The sequence below is a fragment of the Strix uralensis genome, chromosome 27 (assembly GCF_047716275.1).
Source record: "Strix uralensis isolate ZFMK-TIS-50842 chromosome 27, bStrUra1, whole genome shotgun sequence".
Classification (NCBI taxonomy): domain Eukaryota; kingdom Metazoa; phylum Chordata; class Aves; order Strigiformes; family Strigidae; genus Strix; species Strix uralensis.
The window spans coordinates 944908-960758 of record NC_133998.1 but is presented as its reverse complement, the minus strand read 5'-3'; the positions used below and the strand labels follow the sequence as shown (position 1 = coordinate 960758).

The 15851-nt window shown below is 64.5% G+C and overlaps 1 protein-coding gene across 1 annotated transcript in view; it reads left to right on the top strand.

Annotated features, from left to right (window-relative positions):
- Nucleotides 1-2180: 2180 nt before the first annotated feature.
- The window catches only part of LOC141935292 (protein unc-13 homolog A-like), a 39324-nt gene continuing 25653 nt past the window's right edge, over nt 2181-15851 (top strand). The window contains exons 1-13 of the mRNA XM_074851391.1: nt 2181-2292; nt 6781-6810; nt 7194-7293; nt 7483-7600; nt 7790-7913; nt 8085-8158; nt 8252-8306; nt 9169-9204; nt 9788-9998; nt 10531-10656; nt 12124-12705; nt 14312-14405; nt 15468-15517. Of these exons, the coding sequence (XP_074707492.1) occupies nt 2271-2292; nt 6781-6810; nt 7194-7293; nt 7483-7600; nt 7790-7913; nt 8085-8158; nt 8252-8306; nt 9169-9204; nt 9788-9998; nt 10531-10656; nt 12124-12705; nt 14312-14405; nt 15468-15517 (1622 nt within the window). The 5' untranslated portion in view covers nt 2181-2270. The remainder of the gene's footprint in view (nt 2293-6780; nt 6811-7193; nt 7294-7482; nt 7601-7789; nt 7914-8084; nt 8159-8251; nt 8307-9168; nt 9205-9787; nt 9999-10530; nt 10657-12123; nt 12706-14311; nt 14406-15467; nt 15518-15851) is intronic.

Below are 15851 nucleotides of genomic sequence, written 5' to 3'. Positions count from 1 at the left end.
TGTGAGCATCCGCACGTGTGTGTTTGTGTGCGTTTGCGTGGTGTGGCATGTGCGTGTGCTGGTACAGGCAGGCGACGTGTCCTGCTCCAAGCAGGGCTCTTCTGCCCTGGGGTCGCAATGCTGGCAGAAGCAGGGAGGAGATGCCACGAGACAGAACCCAAAAATATATCAGGGGCTGGAGGGGGGTGGAGTTGGGAAGGGCCTGGCACATCCCTGGCTGTGGGGAAGGGCCCTTGCAGGAGCTGGGGGGACCCTGCACCTTCTGCAGGGCACCGCAGCCCTGCCCGGATGGTGGTCATGAGGGTGGGCACCATGGCAAGTGGGGTGCTGCCAGGGCTGAGGGGGTTTAGCAGTGCTGGTCCATCGTCATGGGCATCACCCCGACTGTACAGGAGCTTGGAGGTGCTTTTTACATGCCAAGGGGAGGCAGAAGGAGGATGAGGCCCCCCCAGAGTGGGCAGGGGGAGGCAGCCGTAGTGCTGGCTGCCATGCCGGGTGTTGGCACCCTCTCTGCCGTGGGCCGGCTCTGCTGCCCCCGGGGTGGAGCTGCTGGGAAGCGGAGTTGGGGGGAGTGGACATGGGGGGAAGGGGATGGGGCTGAGCCAGCTGCTCCGGCCAGGGGGTCCTGGGGCAGAACTGCCTTGGCATCCCCACATGGCCGGGGATGATCCCACCTCCTCTGCCTCATCATGGATCTGCTGGTGCAAAGCCCAGCTCTCTGTGCCTCGGTTTCCTGGAAGGCAGGGCCCTGCCTGACTTCACAGCCCCCCTCATCGCCTCCTGGGATGTCCCCCCATCGCCCCTTGCCCGTGCCTGGGGCCTCATCCCTGGAGGGGAAGGAGGGAGCTGGCAGCTCTTGCTGCTCCCAGCTTGGCCCCGTGGGCCTCCCCGCTGCCTGCCGGGGTGGCCCTGCCTGTGCTGCCGCCTCGGGGGAGGGTGTCTGTGTGCAGTGGGGGTGGGTACCTGTGTGCGGCTGAGGGCGCGGGGTGCACACGCGTGTGCTGCTGTGTTTGTGTGTGGGTGTGCGGGGCCCTGCCTGCGGGTGCTCGGGCCCCATGCTCACCCGGGGTGAGTGCGCACATGCATGTGCTGGTGCACACGGATGGCCGTCCTCTGCGCCTCCTGCTGCTGCTGCCAGTGACCCCCAGTCCTCTGGCCAGTGACCCCTGCCCACAACTTGGGCCACTGCCCTGCTGGGACCACGCGTCAGTGACGGGGCCAATATATGAGATCAGACCAGGGCACTCAAGTCCCACAGGGCCCTGCGCATGTTCCCTTGCTGCCCTGTGCCATCTTTTTGTCCTCTGGTGTTCCTGACCCCTCCTGGTCCCCGAAAGACGTGATGATCCCGGCGGGGTGGTGTGGTGCCACCCTTTGCTACAGGAGCACTGGGAGCAGCAGGGGGGAGAGTGAGTTCATCTCCTGGCTCCACAGCAAGAGGGGCGGCAGACGGGGACAGGCTCTGACGAAGCTCATGACCCCAGGTGATGGAGTTGGGGGCTCTGCTTTAACCCCAATGCGGGACCCCTCCCATGGGGGTCAGCGTCTGGAGCTGGGGTGCTGGTTCCTCCCTGGGGCCATGGAGCTTCTCCAGCCCTGAGCCAGGATCCGTGTGCCCAGATCCGAGCATCTCTATGGGATGTGACATTTGGAGGTGGAGAGGAGAGCGGGGACCTTCTTGGGGAGGGACGATGATAACTTACCCCCACCTGGTTCAACCCATCTCTGGACATGGCACACTGCTGCCCGCTGTCCCCAGGGGCTGTGAGCCCCCTCCATGCCGGCCCCCGGGATGGGGGAAACGCTGCACTCTGAAACCACCCCCCCTCCTAGAACCGTGCAGGCAGGACAGAGCCCCCCCGAGATGTACAAACCAGGCGACACCCCCACGACAGACCCCCGGGGCTCCACCTTGGGGTGCAGTGTGGGCTGGACACGTTCCCCCCTCCCGATGTCGGTAGGACACCATAAACCCCCACTCTTGAGGCAGCCCCGCCCCCCCTTCCCCCAGGCAATGCGGAGGTGACAGACCCCCCCGGGGCTGCGCACAGCCGGGCTTTCCCCTGCCCAGCCCGACTCGCCCTCCCCACCCCTGGGTGCGGGGGCCGCGGGGGGGGGGGGGGGCGGTGCCCGGCGGCCCCTTTAAGTCGGGGGCGGGGCGCGGCGCTGACGTCAGGCGCTGTCCCCGGTGCTGAACAAGATGGCGGCCCGATAGCAGCCGGGCGGCGGCAGCGCCCCCCGCGCCCCGCCCCGGCGCCGCCACCGGGACCATGTCGCTGCTCTGCGTCGGAGGTACCGGCCGGGGGGGGACACGCGGGGAGGGGGCGGCTGGGCCGGGTCGGGGGAGGGGCGGGGGGTACCGGGGGAGCAGTGAGCCGCGCCCCTCCCCCCGCGGCGGGCAGCGGGGCGCCCCGGGACTGGCGGAGATGGGGGGGGACACACGGGGACGGGGGGGACACGGGGGGGGGTGGTCGTGAGAACGGCTTCATTCACAAAAATCCGGCGCACGGATTTATGAATGAAGCGGCGGGGGCGCGCGCGCGGCGCCGGAGCCGGGAGTGGGGGTGGGGAAGCGAGGGGGGGTGGGGCGGGGCTGGGCGCACCCCGCCCGCCCAGGGGCCTCTCCCCGCTCCCTGCCCCCCCCCGCTCCCCCCGCACCCCCCCCAGCCTCTCCCGTCTGTCCCCCTCCGCCTTCCCGCCCCCCGGAGCCCCCTTCTGCCACCTCCCCCCTCCCCCATCTCTCCCATCCCCCCCTCAAGCGCAGACCCCCACGTGCGCACCCCCCGAACACCCCCCTCCGCCCACCCTCCCCCCCTGGCTCTCCCCAGATACCCCACACCCCAAGCACCCCCCCATCTATCCCCAAGCCCCCCCGTGCTGCAGACACAGCCCCCCCTTCCCAAACACCCCCCACCCTAAACATGCGCCATACGCCCCCCTAACGCCCCCCACCCCCCCAATTCCCACCCCCGAAGCATCCCCCGCCCCAAACACCCCCCCCACCCCCAGACATCATCTATCCCCAAGCACCTCCACATTCCCACCCCCCAACAAACCCCATACACCCCCTAATCCCCCTATTCCCAACCCCCCCGCAAAACCCCTAAATACCCCCCCAAATCACACCCCCCCCCCCGCCCCCCGTGCCCCTGCAGGCGTTGCCCCACCTCAGGCCCGGTGATGCTGGGGGGGTGCGGGCGGGCGGGAGGGTCAGGGCAGGAGCGTGTTGGTTTAGGGGTCACCCCGTACTGGGAAGAACTGGGGGGAGCGCACAGGCGGGGGGTCCCCGCACCCCACCATGCTGAGACCTGCCCCACTCAGTGCGCAGATGAATCCTGCAGGCTCAGGCTCGGCCTCAGGCGCTGACTCTGGGTTGAGCGCTCAGTCTGGGGAAGTCGAAGTCGGGGGGGGTCCCTTCCCCCCCTCCCCAGGCCCTGCGGCACCCCCCGCGGAGGGGGTGGCACCTGGGGGTGTCGGGGTGGCGAATGGAGGTGCTGGGAACAAGGGGGGGCACAGGGTGGCTGGGATTCCCCCACCAGTGTTCCCTCCCTGGGGGAAACCAGGAGGAAAATGGGGGCTCCCCCACTGCTGCCTGGGCTCAGTGGGACGGGGGGGGGCCGTGCCCCTCCCACCACCCTGCCACGTCTTTGTCACTTCGGTGCTGTCACAGCAGCGTGTGGGGGGCGGCTGCCGGGGGGGCTGGGAGCCTGCCACAGCCAGCGTGTCCCCCAGCCAGCCCCAGATTTGGGGTGTCTCCCCCTCCGGCGGGCGGAGAGGGGGGGCCGCGTCTTTAGTGCCGTTTAAGGGACTGTCACACGCGGTGACACCCTCCGCGGAGCCGGGGGTGGATGGTGAGAAACGGCTCCCAGGGGGTTCGGGCTTCCCCCACCACCCTGTCACCACTCGCTGGGGGCAGCTGGTTTTGTCACCCGATTTTTGGGCTCGCAGGGGGGGAGGTGCCACCCCAGAGGCTCCCCCCGCCCCTCCCGGGGGGCCGGGGCCCCAAGGACTTCGTGTGGGGGGGATGCGCCAGGGTGATGGGCACCAGGGAGGTGTGGGGTGAGCAGGGACAGGGGTGCGTGGCCGGGAGGGGGTGTCCGAAATGGTGCGAGACAGACGGACAGATGGACGGGCGGGTGGATGGGCATCCGGAGGGACAGATGGAGAGACGGACAGACAGATGGGTGGAGGGTGGGGAGATGTGAGCAGGTAGACAGAGGGGTGGGTGGGTGAATGGATGGAGGGAGGGGATGGAGGGAGGGAGGGAGGGAGGGAGGGATGGATGGATGGATGGATGGATGGATGGAAGGAGGGACGGACAGATGGAGGGGAGGGGGTGGATGGAGAGAGAGGTGAGTGGATGGATGGTCAAAGGATGGACAGAGAGATGGGTGGGTGGATGGACAGAAGGGATGGATGGAGGGAGGGACAGATGGATGGAGGGAGGGAGGGACAGAGGGATGGATGGATGGAGGGATGGATGGACAGACAGGTAGGTGAATGGATGGGGGGACAGAGGGATGGGCAGACAGACAGACCTGCTGCAGGATGCCTACAGCCCAGCCTGGTTTTTACGCCACTGCCAGTCCCATCCCCCACCAGCTGCCTCCTGCCTCAGTTTCCCCCACAGGCCAAGCCCCACCGAGAGGAGGTTGATTACCCCGGCCTGGGAGGCACCTTGGGTCTTCCAGCCTATTGTGGGGGTACCCAGCTCCCATGGGGGGGTCCTGCTCTCCCCAGCAACTTGTCTGGGGGCTCCGGTTGAATTTAGCCCAAGGGTGGCACCCCAGGACCCACCACCCTTGCGCCAGCTTGGGGGACCCATTGGCGGGCAGGGGGGTGGCCCAGCCCGCTTGGGGCCATCAGCTGCAGATGGTGGCAGCAGGACTTCTCCCCGGCAGTAGATGACAGCCAGGAGAGCCACGTGTTCCTTGGGCAATTGTCTGTTCCTGTCAGCTCGGGTATTTTTGGAGCTTTTCCTTCCTCTGCTCTCCCGTTTCGGAGGCAGCAGCTGGTGGAGAGCGGTTGGCCCCGGCGGGTGCGTCTGGGTCCGGGGCAAGGGCGAGCTCCCACGCCGGGGGTCCCTCTGCAGCTCCAAGCATGTGCCCTGGGCAGGTCCTGGTACCAAGTACTGTATTCTAATATAATAATAACAACAACAATAACAACAATAATAATAATAAAATCATACATATAATATAAAATAATACATTATTTATAATACATACAAATCTATATAATATTATAATACACAGTGATGCTGGCCAGCCCCACGCAGCCCCCCAGGCTCCCAACCTGGTGACACAAGGGGATCTTTGGGACCCCAGAGCCTTGTGCCTTGCCTAGAACCAACCCTCCCCACACGAATCATCCCTGAGCGAAGCCGCAGCTCCCAGAGTCCTGTGATTCCCTGGGAATACGGCCGCCAGTGACACGGCTGGTGACCTTCCTTCGGGCAAAGAGCCGCCTGACGCCTGGCCTGCTCAGTGCCACGGGACAGGCGGCCGAGCTGAAGGATCCCCAATTGTTTCCGGAGCTGAGGCTGAGCCAACAATTCCCCTGTGCCTCAGTTTCCTCAGAGGTACCCTGGGGCCAGGCGGGGCCTGCTCGTGCCACGTTGACTCCGCAGAACCTTGCTGGGCACGTGGAGCTGGTGACAGCCCCGCGGCCCCTCCACTGCTGGCGGCGGGTGCTAAGTGGCTGGTGAGTGCCACGTCTCTGAAATCAAATTACCTTTGATATCGCCAGGGCTATTTTAATCTCTCCTCGGTCACGTTGGTCCTCCACCCGCTGGCACCCGCGTCATTTAAGCATTCTCCGGGTGCTGTGTCATTCCCTCCCTGCCATGTCCCCTCCTGTGAGCCCTGAGGACACCCCTCGCCCCCACCACCCCCTGGCATCGGCAGCCTTGGTACCTGGCTCTGCCCAGCTGCCTGTTTGCCCCCCCACTGCAGGCAAAACCTGGGTACCAACCCCCCCTGCACATCCTGCTCGCAGCACTGGTGGGGGAATCAGCCAGAATCGGGGGTGTTTGTTCCTGTGGTGCTGAGCAGGATCCGGCCCAGATGCAACCACCCCCCCGCATGCAATCAGCCAGTTGCGGGGGGGTCTCCAATGGGCAGGATGGGAACCAGCTCCTTGGCACCCCCGAGAGGGGGACAGGGCTGGGGTGCAGTGGGGGGCATTTTGGGGCTCCCTGCTGCAGTGGAGTTGGGGGGAGGATGTCCACCACCCTGTAGGGCAGGGAGGGTCACAGCCCCCCCATTTCCTCTACAAAATCTGGGTCAACGGTTTGGGAGACAACGAGAGCCTTAACCCTGGCCCTGCTGGGCTGGTGCCCCATGGCAGGGACCGGAGCTGTGGGAGGGTTCCCCCAAACACCCCCTTTCCCCTGGGATGTGTATGGTAACATCTGAATTTAGAATTGGGGGGGGGGGCGAGGGGAGTTAAACACCTCAACAGATGGAGGCTGGTTGTTTGGGGTTGCAAGGAGATGTTTCAAGTTGTCCCAAACTGGCAGGTTTTTTGGGGGGGCCTTTGCTCCCCTCCGGTGTCCACCTCCAGCTCATGCCTGATCCCCTTCCATCATGCCTGGCATTGGGGACTCCTGATTTACACCAGCAGGAGAGATCCCACCACCTTTCCCCACCTTGCAGACAGGGGTGGGGGGGGTGGCCAGGTCTGGGGTGCTCTCACCCCCTTGGCACCCTGGTGGGGGTCCCCAGCCCCCTGCACGGGGTTCTCAGGCTGAATCTCTTCCCTCCCTCTCTGTCCCCGCAGTTAAAAAGGCCAAGTTCGACGGGCCCCAAGGTGAGTGTCCCCCCACCTGCCTGCCTTCCTGGGGGGAGCGTGGGGCTCGGGGCTCAGCTCTTGGGCTTGTCGGGTGTGGCAGGATCAGAGGAAGGGCTGGGGGGTGGCAAGGGGACCCCAGGCTCAGCCTCAGCTCTGGAGGCATCATTTGGCCAATGTGGGGGGAGCACACGCAGAGATGGGGATGCCCTGGACAGGATGGGGGTGCACAGACAAGCCACCTGGCAGTGGTAGGGTCCATCCTGCCTGGCTGACTGGGGCTGGGGTGCTGAGGACAGTGTGGGGGGACCCCATGGGAGGTGGCAGTGGGGGGTGTCTGGGGGGTGGGGGAATGGCTGGGGGGACGCTCTGGGGGCCATTTCACCCTCCGCTTGCTCCCACAGAGAAATTTAACACCTACGTGACACTGAAGGTGCAAAATGTCAAGAGCACAACCATCGCGGTGCGGGGCAACCTGCCCTCCTGGGAGCAGGACTTCATGTTGTGAGTGTCCCCCACCCCTGCCGCTCCCCCCGACCCCCCTGTCAGGGGGAGGTTGCCCATTACCAGTGCTCCCTCTGACCCCAGCCCTGGGGGGCTCCCCTGAGTCCTGGGGCCGAGGTGGCCCAGGCAGAGGCTGGGGTGGCCCCTGGGGGGCTGCTGGGTGACCTGATGCCTCCCCCCTCTCCCCAGCGAGATCAACCGGCTCGACCTGGGCCTGACGGTGGAGGTGTGGAACAAGGGGCTCATCTGGGACACCATGGTGGGGACGGTGTGGATCCCCCTCCGGACTATCCGGCAGTCCAATGAGGTAGGGAGCCAGGCACCCCCATCCGCCCGCCGGACCCTAAGGGACATGTAGCCACCCCCGTGGCTGTCCTTTGTGGGGGGGCAGAGCCTTCCCTGTCCCTGCTTGGGGCCAGATCCTGTGTGCGTGGGGTGTGGGGCTGGGGAAGGGGGGTCCCTGGCAGCTCTCCTCACCCCCATTTTCGCCCCGCAGGAGGGCCCTGGGGAATGGCTCACGCTCGACTCCCAGGTCATCATGACCGACAACGAGATTTCAGGCACCAAGGACCCCACTTTCCACCGTATCCTCCTTGACACCCGCTTCGAGCTGCCGCTGGGTGGGTACTTGTCCCCAGGCACTCCAGGAGAGGGGTGCATCCATCGTTGCCCGCAGCTCCTGGGATGCTCATGGGCCTTGGGGCTGGGGCTGCGATCCTGTAGCCCCAGAAGCTGGGGGGCTCTTTTGAGGGGGCTGATCTGTGCGCCAGTCGTGGTCTTTGCCCTTGCAGATATCCCCGAGGAGGAGGCCAGGTACTGGGCCAAGAAGCTGGAGCAGCTCAATGCCATGCGGGACCAGGATGATGTAAGTCTGTGCGGAATCAGGCCCTGGGAGAGGGCTGGGCAGGGAGCAGCAGTGCTGCGAGGGGGCAGCCCTCACCGGCCTGTCTCTCCCCAGTATGCCTTCCAGGAGGAGCAGGAAAAGCCTCTGCCTGTTCACAGCTCCCAGTGCTGTAAGTGCTGCCCTGCCCCTGCCCCTCTGCAGGACCCCCCCCACTGCCCTGTCCCCCAGCAAACCGCACTGGGGATGCGCGGGAGCGGGGGCCGTGCCTGACTTGGGGTGCTGGACCCCAACCTAAGTGGAGCTCAACCTCACCCCACACCCCGTCCCCGTTCCCATCCTCCCTGCCGTGTCTGCCAGTGTTTCTCTGCCGTCTCCCTGCCCCACGGTGTGTGAGCTCTCCTGGGGGGCTGAGAGGGGAGAGGGGTGGGGGGGGGGGGGCATGGCAATGGGAGTGGGGAGGATGGTCCCCCGGGGAGCCTGGGCGAGGGGCAGCGAGGCTGGCGAGGGGGCTCCTCGGGGGGGCACTGGCAGAGGAGTCTGGGGGATGGGGAATGACAGCTCGGTTTGTCCCAACTTTGCCTCAGTTTCCCCTTCTGTAACCACGCCGGGGCCACGCACAGCCTGCACTGTCCCAGGCACAGCTCAGTGCCTCTGTTCTGAGCCCCAGGCCCTGTCCCCTGTGCAGTTCAGTGCCACCGTGCCCAGCCCTAGGTACTGTCCCCAGCCTGGCTTGGTGTCACCATGGCCAGGCCTGGGCACTGTCCCCAGTGCTCTTCAGTGCCACTGTGCCTACCCCTAGGCCCCATCCCCATCCCATCTCGGAACTGCATTGCCCAGCCCCTGTCCCCACCCGGCACAGCTCAGTGCCAGTGTGCCCCGTCCTGAGTGCTGTCCCCATCCCATCTTGGGGCACTGTCCCCAGTCCAGCTCAGTACCACTGTTCCTGGGAGATGCTGGTTCCTCCCAGCCAGCTCCTGCTGCTGTCCCAGAGCTGCCTCCATCCTTATTGTCTCTGCCCCTTTTTTTTGTAGGCAACTGGAATTATTTTGGCTGGGGAGAACAGCAGAGTAAGTATCCTGTCCCCTCCTCTCCTCCCAGCCTGGCAGTCTCCAGCGCATCCCCCTTCGCCGTGCTGTAGCCTTGACCAGGGCTCAGGGGACCTGGAGCTCAGGTCCAGGCTGCGGCCTCGTGCTGTGGCCCTGTGCTGGGTGAGGACGGAGGCACCAAGCGCCCTGTCCTGTGCAGGACTGTCCCCACAGGCTGGCGGGGATGTGGCACCATGAGGTTCTGTGCCCTCGGGGTGCCTGGTGGCAAGGAGCAGCTCAGGCTTTGCCTCTGTGGTGGGACATTGATGGGGCAGAGGGAGGGTCCCTGCACCCTGTCCTCCTCTTCCCCCCGTCTGTATATCCCATGTCCCCCTTCCGCCCTCCTCTCATACCCCAAACCCCCTTTCTGCAGAGGGGAGCACGTGCAGCTTGCCCCTCACCCCTTCCTGGGTCCATCCCGGTCCATCTCCCCAGCACGATCCCCCAGTGGTGGGGATATGGTGGCAGTAGCGAGATTGTGCTGGGCACGGGGTAGATTTGGGGCATCCCTGGCCACAAGAGCCGTGGGGCTCTCCCCTATCCCACTCACTGCGGCCCCTTGCAGACGATGACCCTGACAGCACGGTGGATGACCGGGACAGTGATTACCGCAGCGAGACCAGCAACAGCATCCCGCCGCCGTACTACACCACCTCCCAGCCCAACGCCTCCGTCCACCAGTACCCCATGAGGCACCAGCAGCAGAGCTCCCGCGACTCCTACACCGACTCCATGCAGAGCTACGAGATGGACTACTCAGACCAGCGTCCCATCAGGTAGTGTTGGCACTGCCAGCTCACCCCCAGGACCTGCTCTCTCAATCCCCTCTCCACAGGTGGCAGAGGCCAGCGGGTCCCCCGGGGTGACGCTAGGGACGGCGCTTCTAGGGCGGTGGGTGACAGAGGGAAGGATGTTGAGGCGAGGAAGAGGGGGATGGTGCTGGCCCCAAGCCTTTCCTTCTCACTGGAAAGTTTTCAAGCTCTTTGGGTCGCCACGCTGCTCTGTCCTCGTGGGGCTTTGGGACCCCTAAGCTCTGGCTGTCCTTGCTGGGAGCTGAGCTAGTGGCTGGGGACGCAGACGTGGCTGCAGGCAGAGCCGCAGGCAGGGACACCTGCCCGGCCCTCTGTCCCCGCGGTCGCAGCACAGCCCCGTTCCTCGCCAGCATCCAGCCCAAGGTGCCAGCCCCGTCCAGCCAGACAGAGCCTCCCTGCCGGCGTCCCCACGGTGGCAGGGGATGCCGGGGCGCGGCGGGTGGCAGTGGCGTGGTGCCCGGAACCTTGCTGATCATCTTCCTCTCCTCCCCGGCAGACGCTATGGTAGTGTAGACTCTGCCGCAAACGGACGCAGCGACGCTGAGTCCGCTTCCGAGTCGAGCAGGCGGACCAGCCGCCAGCCTTCCCTTGAGAGCAGGCGGTCCCTAGACCTATCGGATAGGTGGGTCGCTACCTCGTCGCGTGCCGTGTGCCGTCGCAGAGTGCTGTGGTCGGTCCTTGCAGCCGTGGTGAGGCCAACACCAGTCCCGGCAAGGGTGGCCTCGTGCCACCGCAGGGTGCCCCTCTCCCCGCCCCGGACCGCCTTGCAGGGGAGCAGTGTTGGGATGCTCCAGGCGTCTCTCGGCCCCGTGGTTTCCCTTCTTGTCGCTGCACCCTAGTTCGTGGGGGGGATGCCCCAGCACCCGGGTCCCGCTCGCCGGCACAGTGACCGTCTAGCGGCACTGCTGCCTGTTCCCTCTCATGCCAGCGGGTGTGGGAGCTGGGGCCTCGGGGACTCAGATGCCACCCTCTGTTTCTGGTCACCTCCCAGGGAGAACCTGGCTGGGCAAAAGCTTTGCGCAGTGATTTGGGACCCTCACGATGTGCCGAGGGCCCCTGTCCCAGCTCTGGCCAGGATCAGGCCAGGGAGGTGAGGGGTTTCCAGGCATGAGCTGTGTCGCCTGCACCCCTGTGCCACAAGTCCCCCTTCCCAGGGTACCTGGATGATGCCAGGACCCCTCCCTGCTGGGACCAACCTGGGCATCCCCCAGCGCCCTCCTCCCTGCGGTGTCCCCTGGCTCCCCACCGCCTGGCCCAGCCACTCTGGGCCCAGGGCTCTGCCCATCCTGTCCCTTGTCCTCTTTCCCGCTTGCCCACCCCTGAGCCCTGGCTGCCGGTGCTGGAGACGTGGTGTCGGCCTCTTCCTAGGCGTGTCCCTGTCCTGTCTGCATGTTTGCTTATGTGAGCTCTCCCCACGGAGCCCCGCGGCCGCCCTGTCCCCGGAGCCTCCTGGGATGCAGGGAGCCCCTCTGAGCTGCTGCTCCCCCAGGTGCAGGCGGCCGTGAGAGGGGAATGCTGGAAGGGCTGGGGGCCGGTGGGGTGGATGGGGCGGTGGGAAGGGGTCTGGCCTGTCAGGAAGAGTGGAGAGGGAACCCCCAAGTAGGGGTGATGGGGTTGAGGGGGTGTCTGCGGAGAGGGGGTGCCTGGGAGGTCTACAGGGAGCGCTGGGATGTCAGAGTAGAGGTTGGGTGACAGGTCTGTGGGCGGGGGGCAGGATGGGGTGTCTGGCCAAAGCAGGAGGCAGGATCTGGCTGGGGGTGCTGCCTGGCTGCACTCTGCTCCCACCACTGGCAGGAGTGAGCCGAGGGGACAGACACCATCCCCCCTGTCCCCATGCTCAGCCCAGGCGCAGGCAGGAAGGTCAGACCCCTGAGAGTGCCCCAGCCTGGGGATCTAGTCCCAGCCCACGGAGTCTCCTGGGTCTGCGCCTTCAAGTCCCAGGATGAGGAGCCTGTGCCCCGGGGGGAGCCGCACATCCTCCCACCCGCGGTGCAGGGACCCCGGGGCTCTCGCTGGGGCGGCACAGGGCAGGTGAGGCTGCGGCGTGGACCCACGGGAGCCCTGTCCTTGTCTCCCCTCGGCCCCGCAGCCCCACAGGGAGCAGCCGCTACGCCTCGTCGGCCGAGCTGAGCCAGGGCAGCTCCCAGCTGAGCGAGGACTTTGAGAACGAGAGCCTCCGAGACTCGGAGCTGGATGAGCGGGACGGCGACTCCTACCACTCCTGCCACAGCTCCGTCAGCTACCGCAAAGACTCGCCCCGCTGGGAGGAGGAGGACGATGACCTGTATCTGGAGGAGGAGGAAGAGGAGGAGGAAGAGTTCAATGAGGACTACAGCGAGAACGAGGAAGGCTACCCCAAGGAGGAGGAGGAGGAGGAGGACCTGCGGGAGCAGGGCACTTACGAAACCCCGGAGCATGATGCCTACCCCCCACCACAGAAACCCCCCGGGCAGCAGCAGCAACAGGCCCCACAGCAGCAGCAGCAACCCCAGCTGGTCCCACAGCTGAAGCCACAGCAGCAGGAGAGGAAGGAGGAGAGGAAGGAGGAGAGGAAGGAGGAGAGGGACACCTCTGCCCCCCAGGAAACCCCAGAGGCCCTCCAGGCCCAGCCAGGAGTGGACGAAGCTCCCCTGCAAGAGGCAGCCCCCGAGCCCCTGAAACCTGCTGAGAGGTAGGAGGGGGATGTTTACCTGCAGCATCCTTGGGATGGCACCGTGCCTGGTGACACTGGGGGTGCTCTGGAGGCGGCCCGGAGCTGGTGCTGGTGCTGCGGTGCCAAGGGGCAGCACCACAGACCTTCTGTGGTGTCTGGGGCTTTTCCAGGTGCCTGAGGCATTGAGGTGGGGGAAGCCCACCTTGTGCCACCCCGGCGAGGGTCAGCCCCGTCGGGACACTGCCCTGGCCCAACCACCGGTGCCACGCTAAGCAGGGGCAGAGCTCAAGGTGTTTGAGATCCTGCCAGGGCTACCGGGGGTGCAGGTTTATAACCTGGGACAAACCTGGGGATGGGGGAAGTCGGGGTTTGGGGCAGTGATTCCTCTCCTCTGGCTCAAGCTACTGACTCCCTGGATGGAGGGGGTACCCCGGAGCTCGGCACAGTCAGAGGAGGAAATTTCCTTCACAGGAGTCAATCCTTTCCCTAGGCCACTGGTAAAAGCTTGCCCGTAGCCTCCTGTGATGTACGGATGAACTATTTGGTGGCCACATCCCTTGTACAGCACGTGAATGATTCTTATATTGGTCTCTGCCTTTAATTACTGACAACGTCCATTTTTCCATGGTTTGGTGAGCGCCACCACTCTGCACAGAGGGGAAGTGTGATGGGCTTTTTCAGTCTTTTATTTAGTTTAAATTCTAGACCAGAGCTGGGGAATCTCTAATTTAAAAGAATGTTAATGAGTTTTTTCTTAAAAAATTACGTATTTAGGCCCAAGGACTGACTAGAGTCCCGGTGAAGGTGGCCTTAGTTCACGTCTGACTGCAGTGCCTGTTCTCTGGGCAGGGGGCTTGGAGGGTCCTGCGCTGGGCACTGGAGACCATGGATCAGCGCTGAGGACCCCAGATTAGTGCCGAGGACCATAGATTAGCACTGAGGACTACATGTTAGCACAGGCAAGGCCTCACAGGGCCAGTTTGGGCAGGTTTGTCTCCTGAGCTCCCCACAGCCTTGTCCCAGCCCAGTTCTGGGCACCCATCTCCAGCGTCACATCATACCAGGCTCTCCAGGAGGTTGGGATATTTGGAGGATTTATTGTCTTTTCTTCCATGTCTTGATTTTGCAAGAGGGGAGGAAAAAACCCACCACAACCAGCATGTCCAGGCTGGTGGGTCCTCCTGGGCTTGGAGCCACTGGGGTGTTAAAAGCTCTTGACCCCAGGAGGTCCCAGCATGTTGGGAAGCGGCAGAGGACATCCTGCTGGGGAGATGAGGAGTGAAGGGTGTTTAATCTACGTCCTTGTGTCACCAGCAGCCCCCTGGCCCGTTGCTCCTGGAGGGATCCCTCCGTGTCACTTGGGTGCCCAGGGCAGAGTCTCCCCAGGGAGGGGGAACTCCTGGCTTCTCCCCATTGCTCTGCCTTGACTGTGCTGCCCTTTCAGCAGGACTTGCTACCTTTTTAGAGTCCTTCCTAGCAGCAAGAGGGGATTTTTGCCATGGCCACAATGGCTCAAGGCCCATCAGGATCCCTAAATTGCAGCCTCAGTCCTGCCTGGGGTGTGGGGGCTGACCCCCCTCCCCGGTGCTGTGCTGGGAAGTGAGCAAGGTGTGTGTACTTGCAGGGAGCAGGCAGAGGCGGAGGTGCAGGACCCCAAGACACGAGCCAAAGCCAACTGGCTGAGAGCCTTCAACAAGGTCTGCATGCAGCTGCAGGAGGTGAGCAACCCCGCAGCCGGGTCCCAGCACCGGCTGGGTGCTAGGCTGGGGGCACGGCCCCTTCCTGCACCCGGGCATCTTCCAGACACGTCCGCTCCCCGATCCCCTGGATGTCCCATACCCTGAGGGCAGTGGGGACCTGGGGGACCCCCACGGTGGTGGCCCTGCAACCCCATTCACACCAAGTGGGACCCCCACGAGGGGCAGGGAGTGCTGAGGACCTTCCCCCGGTGTGTGCTGCATGCAGTGTGCTGGTGCGAGCCTCTCCGCCCTCTCCCCTGTATTGAGTTGACAATTTTTTGTTCTGTTTTTAGACTCCATCCTCCATCTTTTCTTTTTGTTTTGGTTCTGGATTCGCCCCCTGGGTCTTCGATCCCCCTCCCCACCGCTTCTCTTTTCAGTTGTCCACCACCATGGCCCTTGCACCCGCGTCTCCCCTTCCTGCAGGGAAGGGGTGTAGCCTGCCTGCAGGTAAGCATGTCCAACAGGAACGACCCAGCAATGTGTGTGCCTTCTGTGTGTGTGTGTGTGCAGGGATTGCCCCCTCAGGGAGGTGTAATTGGCTCTTTCCTCCCTTCTCCCCCAAAATAATCCCCTCCCTTCCAGGGAGGTGGCACTGCGGGATGGTCCCTGCACACACCCCATCCCCAGTGTGCTCTGCCTTTCCCCTGCACTTCTCTCCAACTGGCTGTGGGTCCATCCAGACCTGCTGAGCCTTTCTAATGATGCTTCTCCGGTCCCCCAAACCCTACGTTTTTGCACGGTGCAGCCATTCCCACTCCTTTGCCAGCCCGAGCCCCTCTGCTGAAGCCTGCCCACCACTTGCCCACCTCAGCCTCTTGAAGATATTTTATTCCCAGTGCAAGCTCTTTGCTGGGAAGAGCCCCATTGTTTTAGGAACACGGTTTTCTCTGCTCGCCCTGTAAACCCTTGACGTGCTTGCCCAGTGCTGCGGGCGCTGGCTGGGCGCTCAGCTGCCAGCAATGCCGAGCCCCGGGGAGGGCTGCCACGCGTGCCGGGGGCTCAGTGCTGTGCCCGTGACAGTTGCCCCTCGTCTTGCAGGCCCGCGGGGAAGGTGATGGAGAAGCTAAATCCCTGTGGTTCAAAGGCGGGTGAGTATGTGGGGGAGCTGGAACTTTCTGTCCCCTTGGACTTTCACGGGCTTTCTCCCCTGCTCATTAGGATGTGATTAATGAGCTTGTTGGGGGGATGGCATGGGGAAGAGTTGGCCAAGCTGTGGGCGTGTGGGGGGCCAGATTTTTGGGCTGAATGCTGGTCGCTCGGTGCTGTTGGAGGAGCCAGCAGAGATGCCACTGCTCCGTGTCCCTGAGAGCTGCTGCCGAGGGGGAGAGCAAGGAGGTGAGTGGTTTGGGATGGCTCCAAGCTGGGGTGGCAGCTCCCACTTCTCTCCTGCCATCTGGGGCTCGAGTGGTGCCATGAGGAACC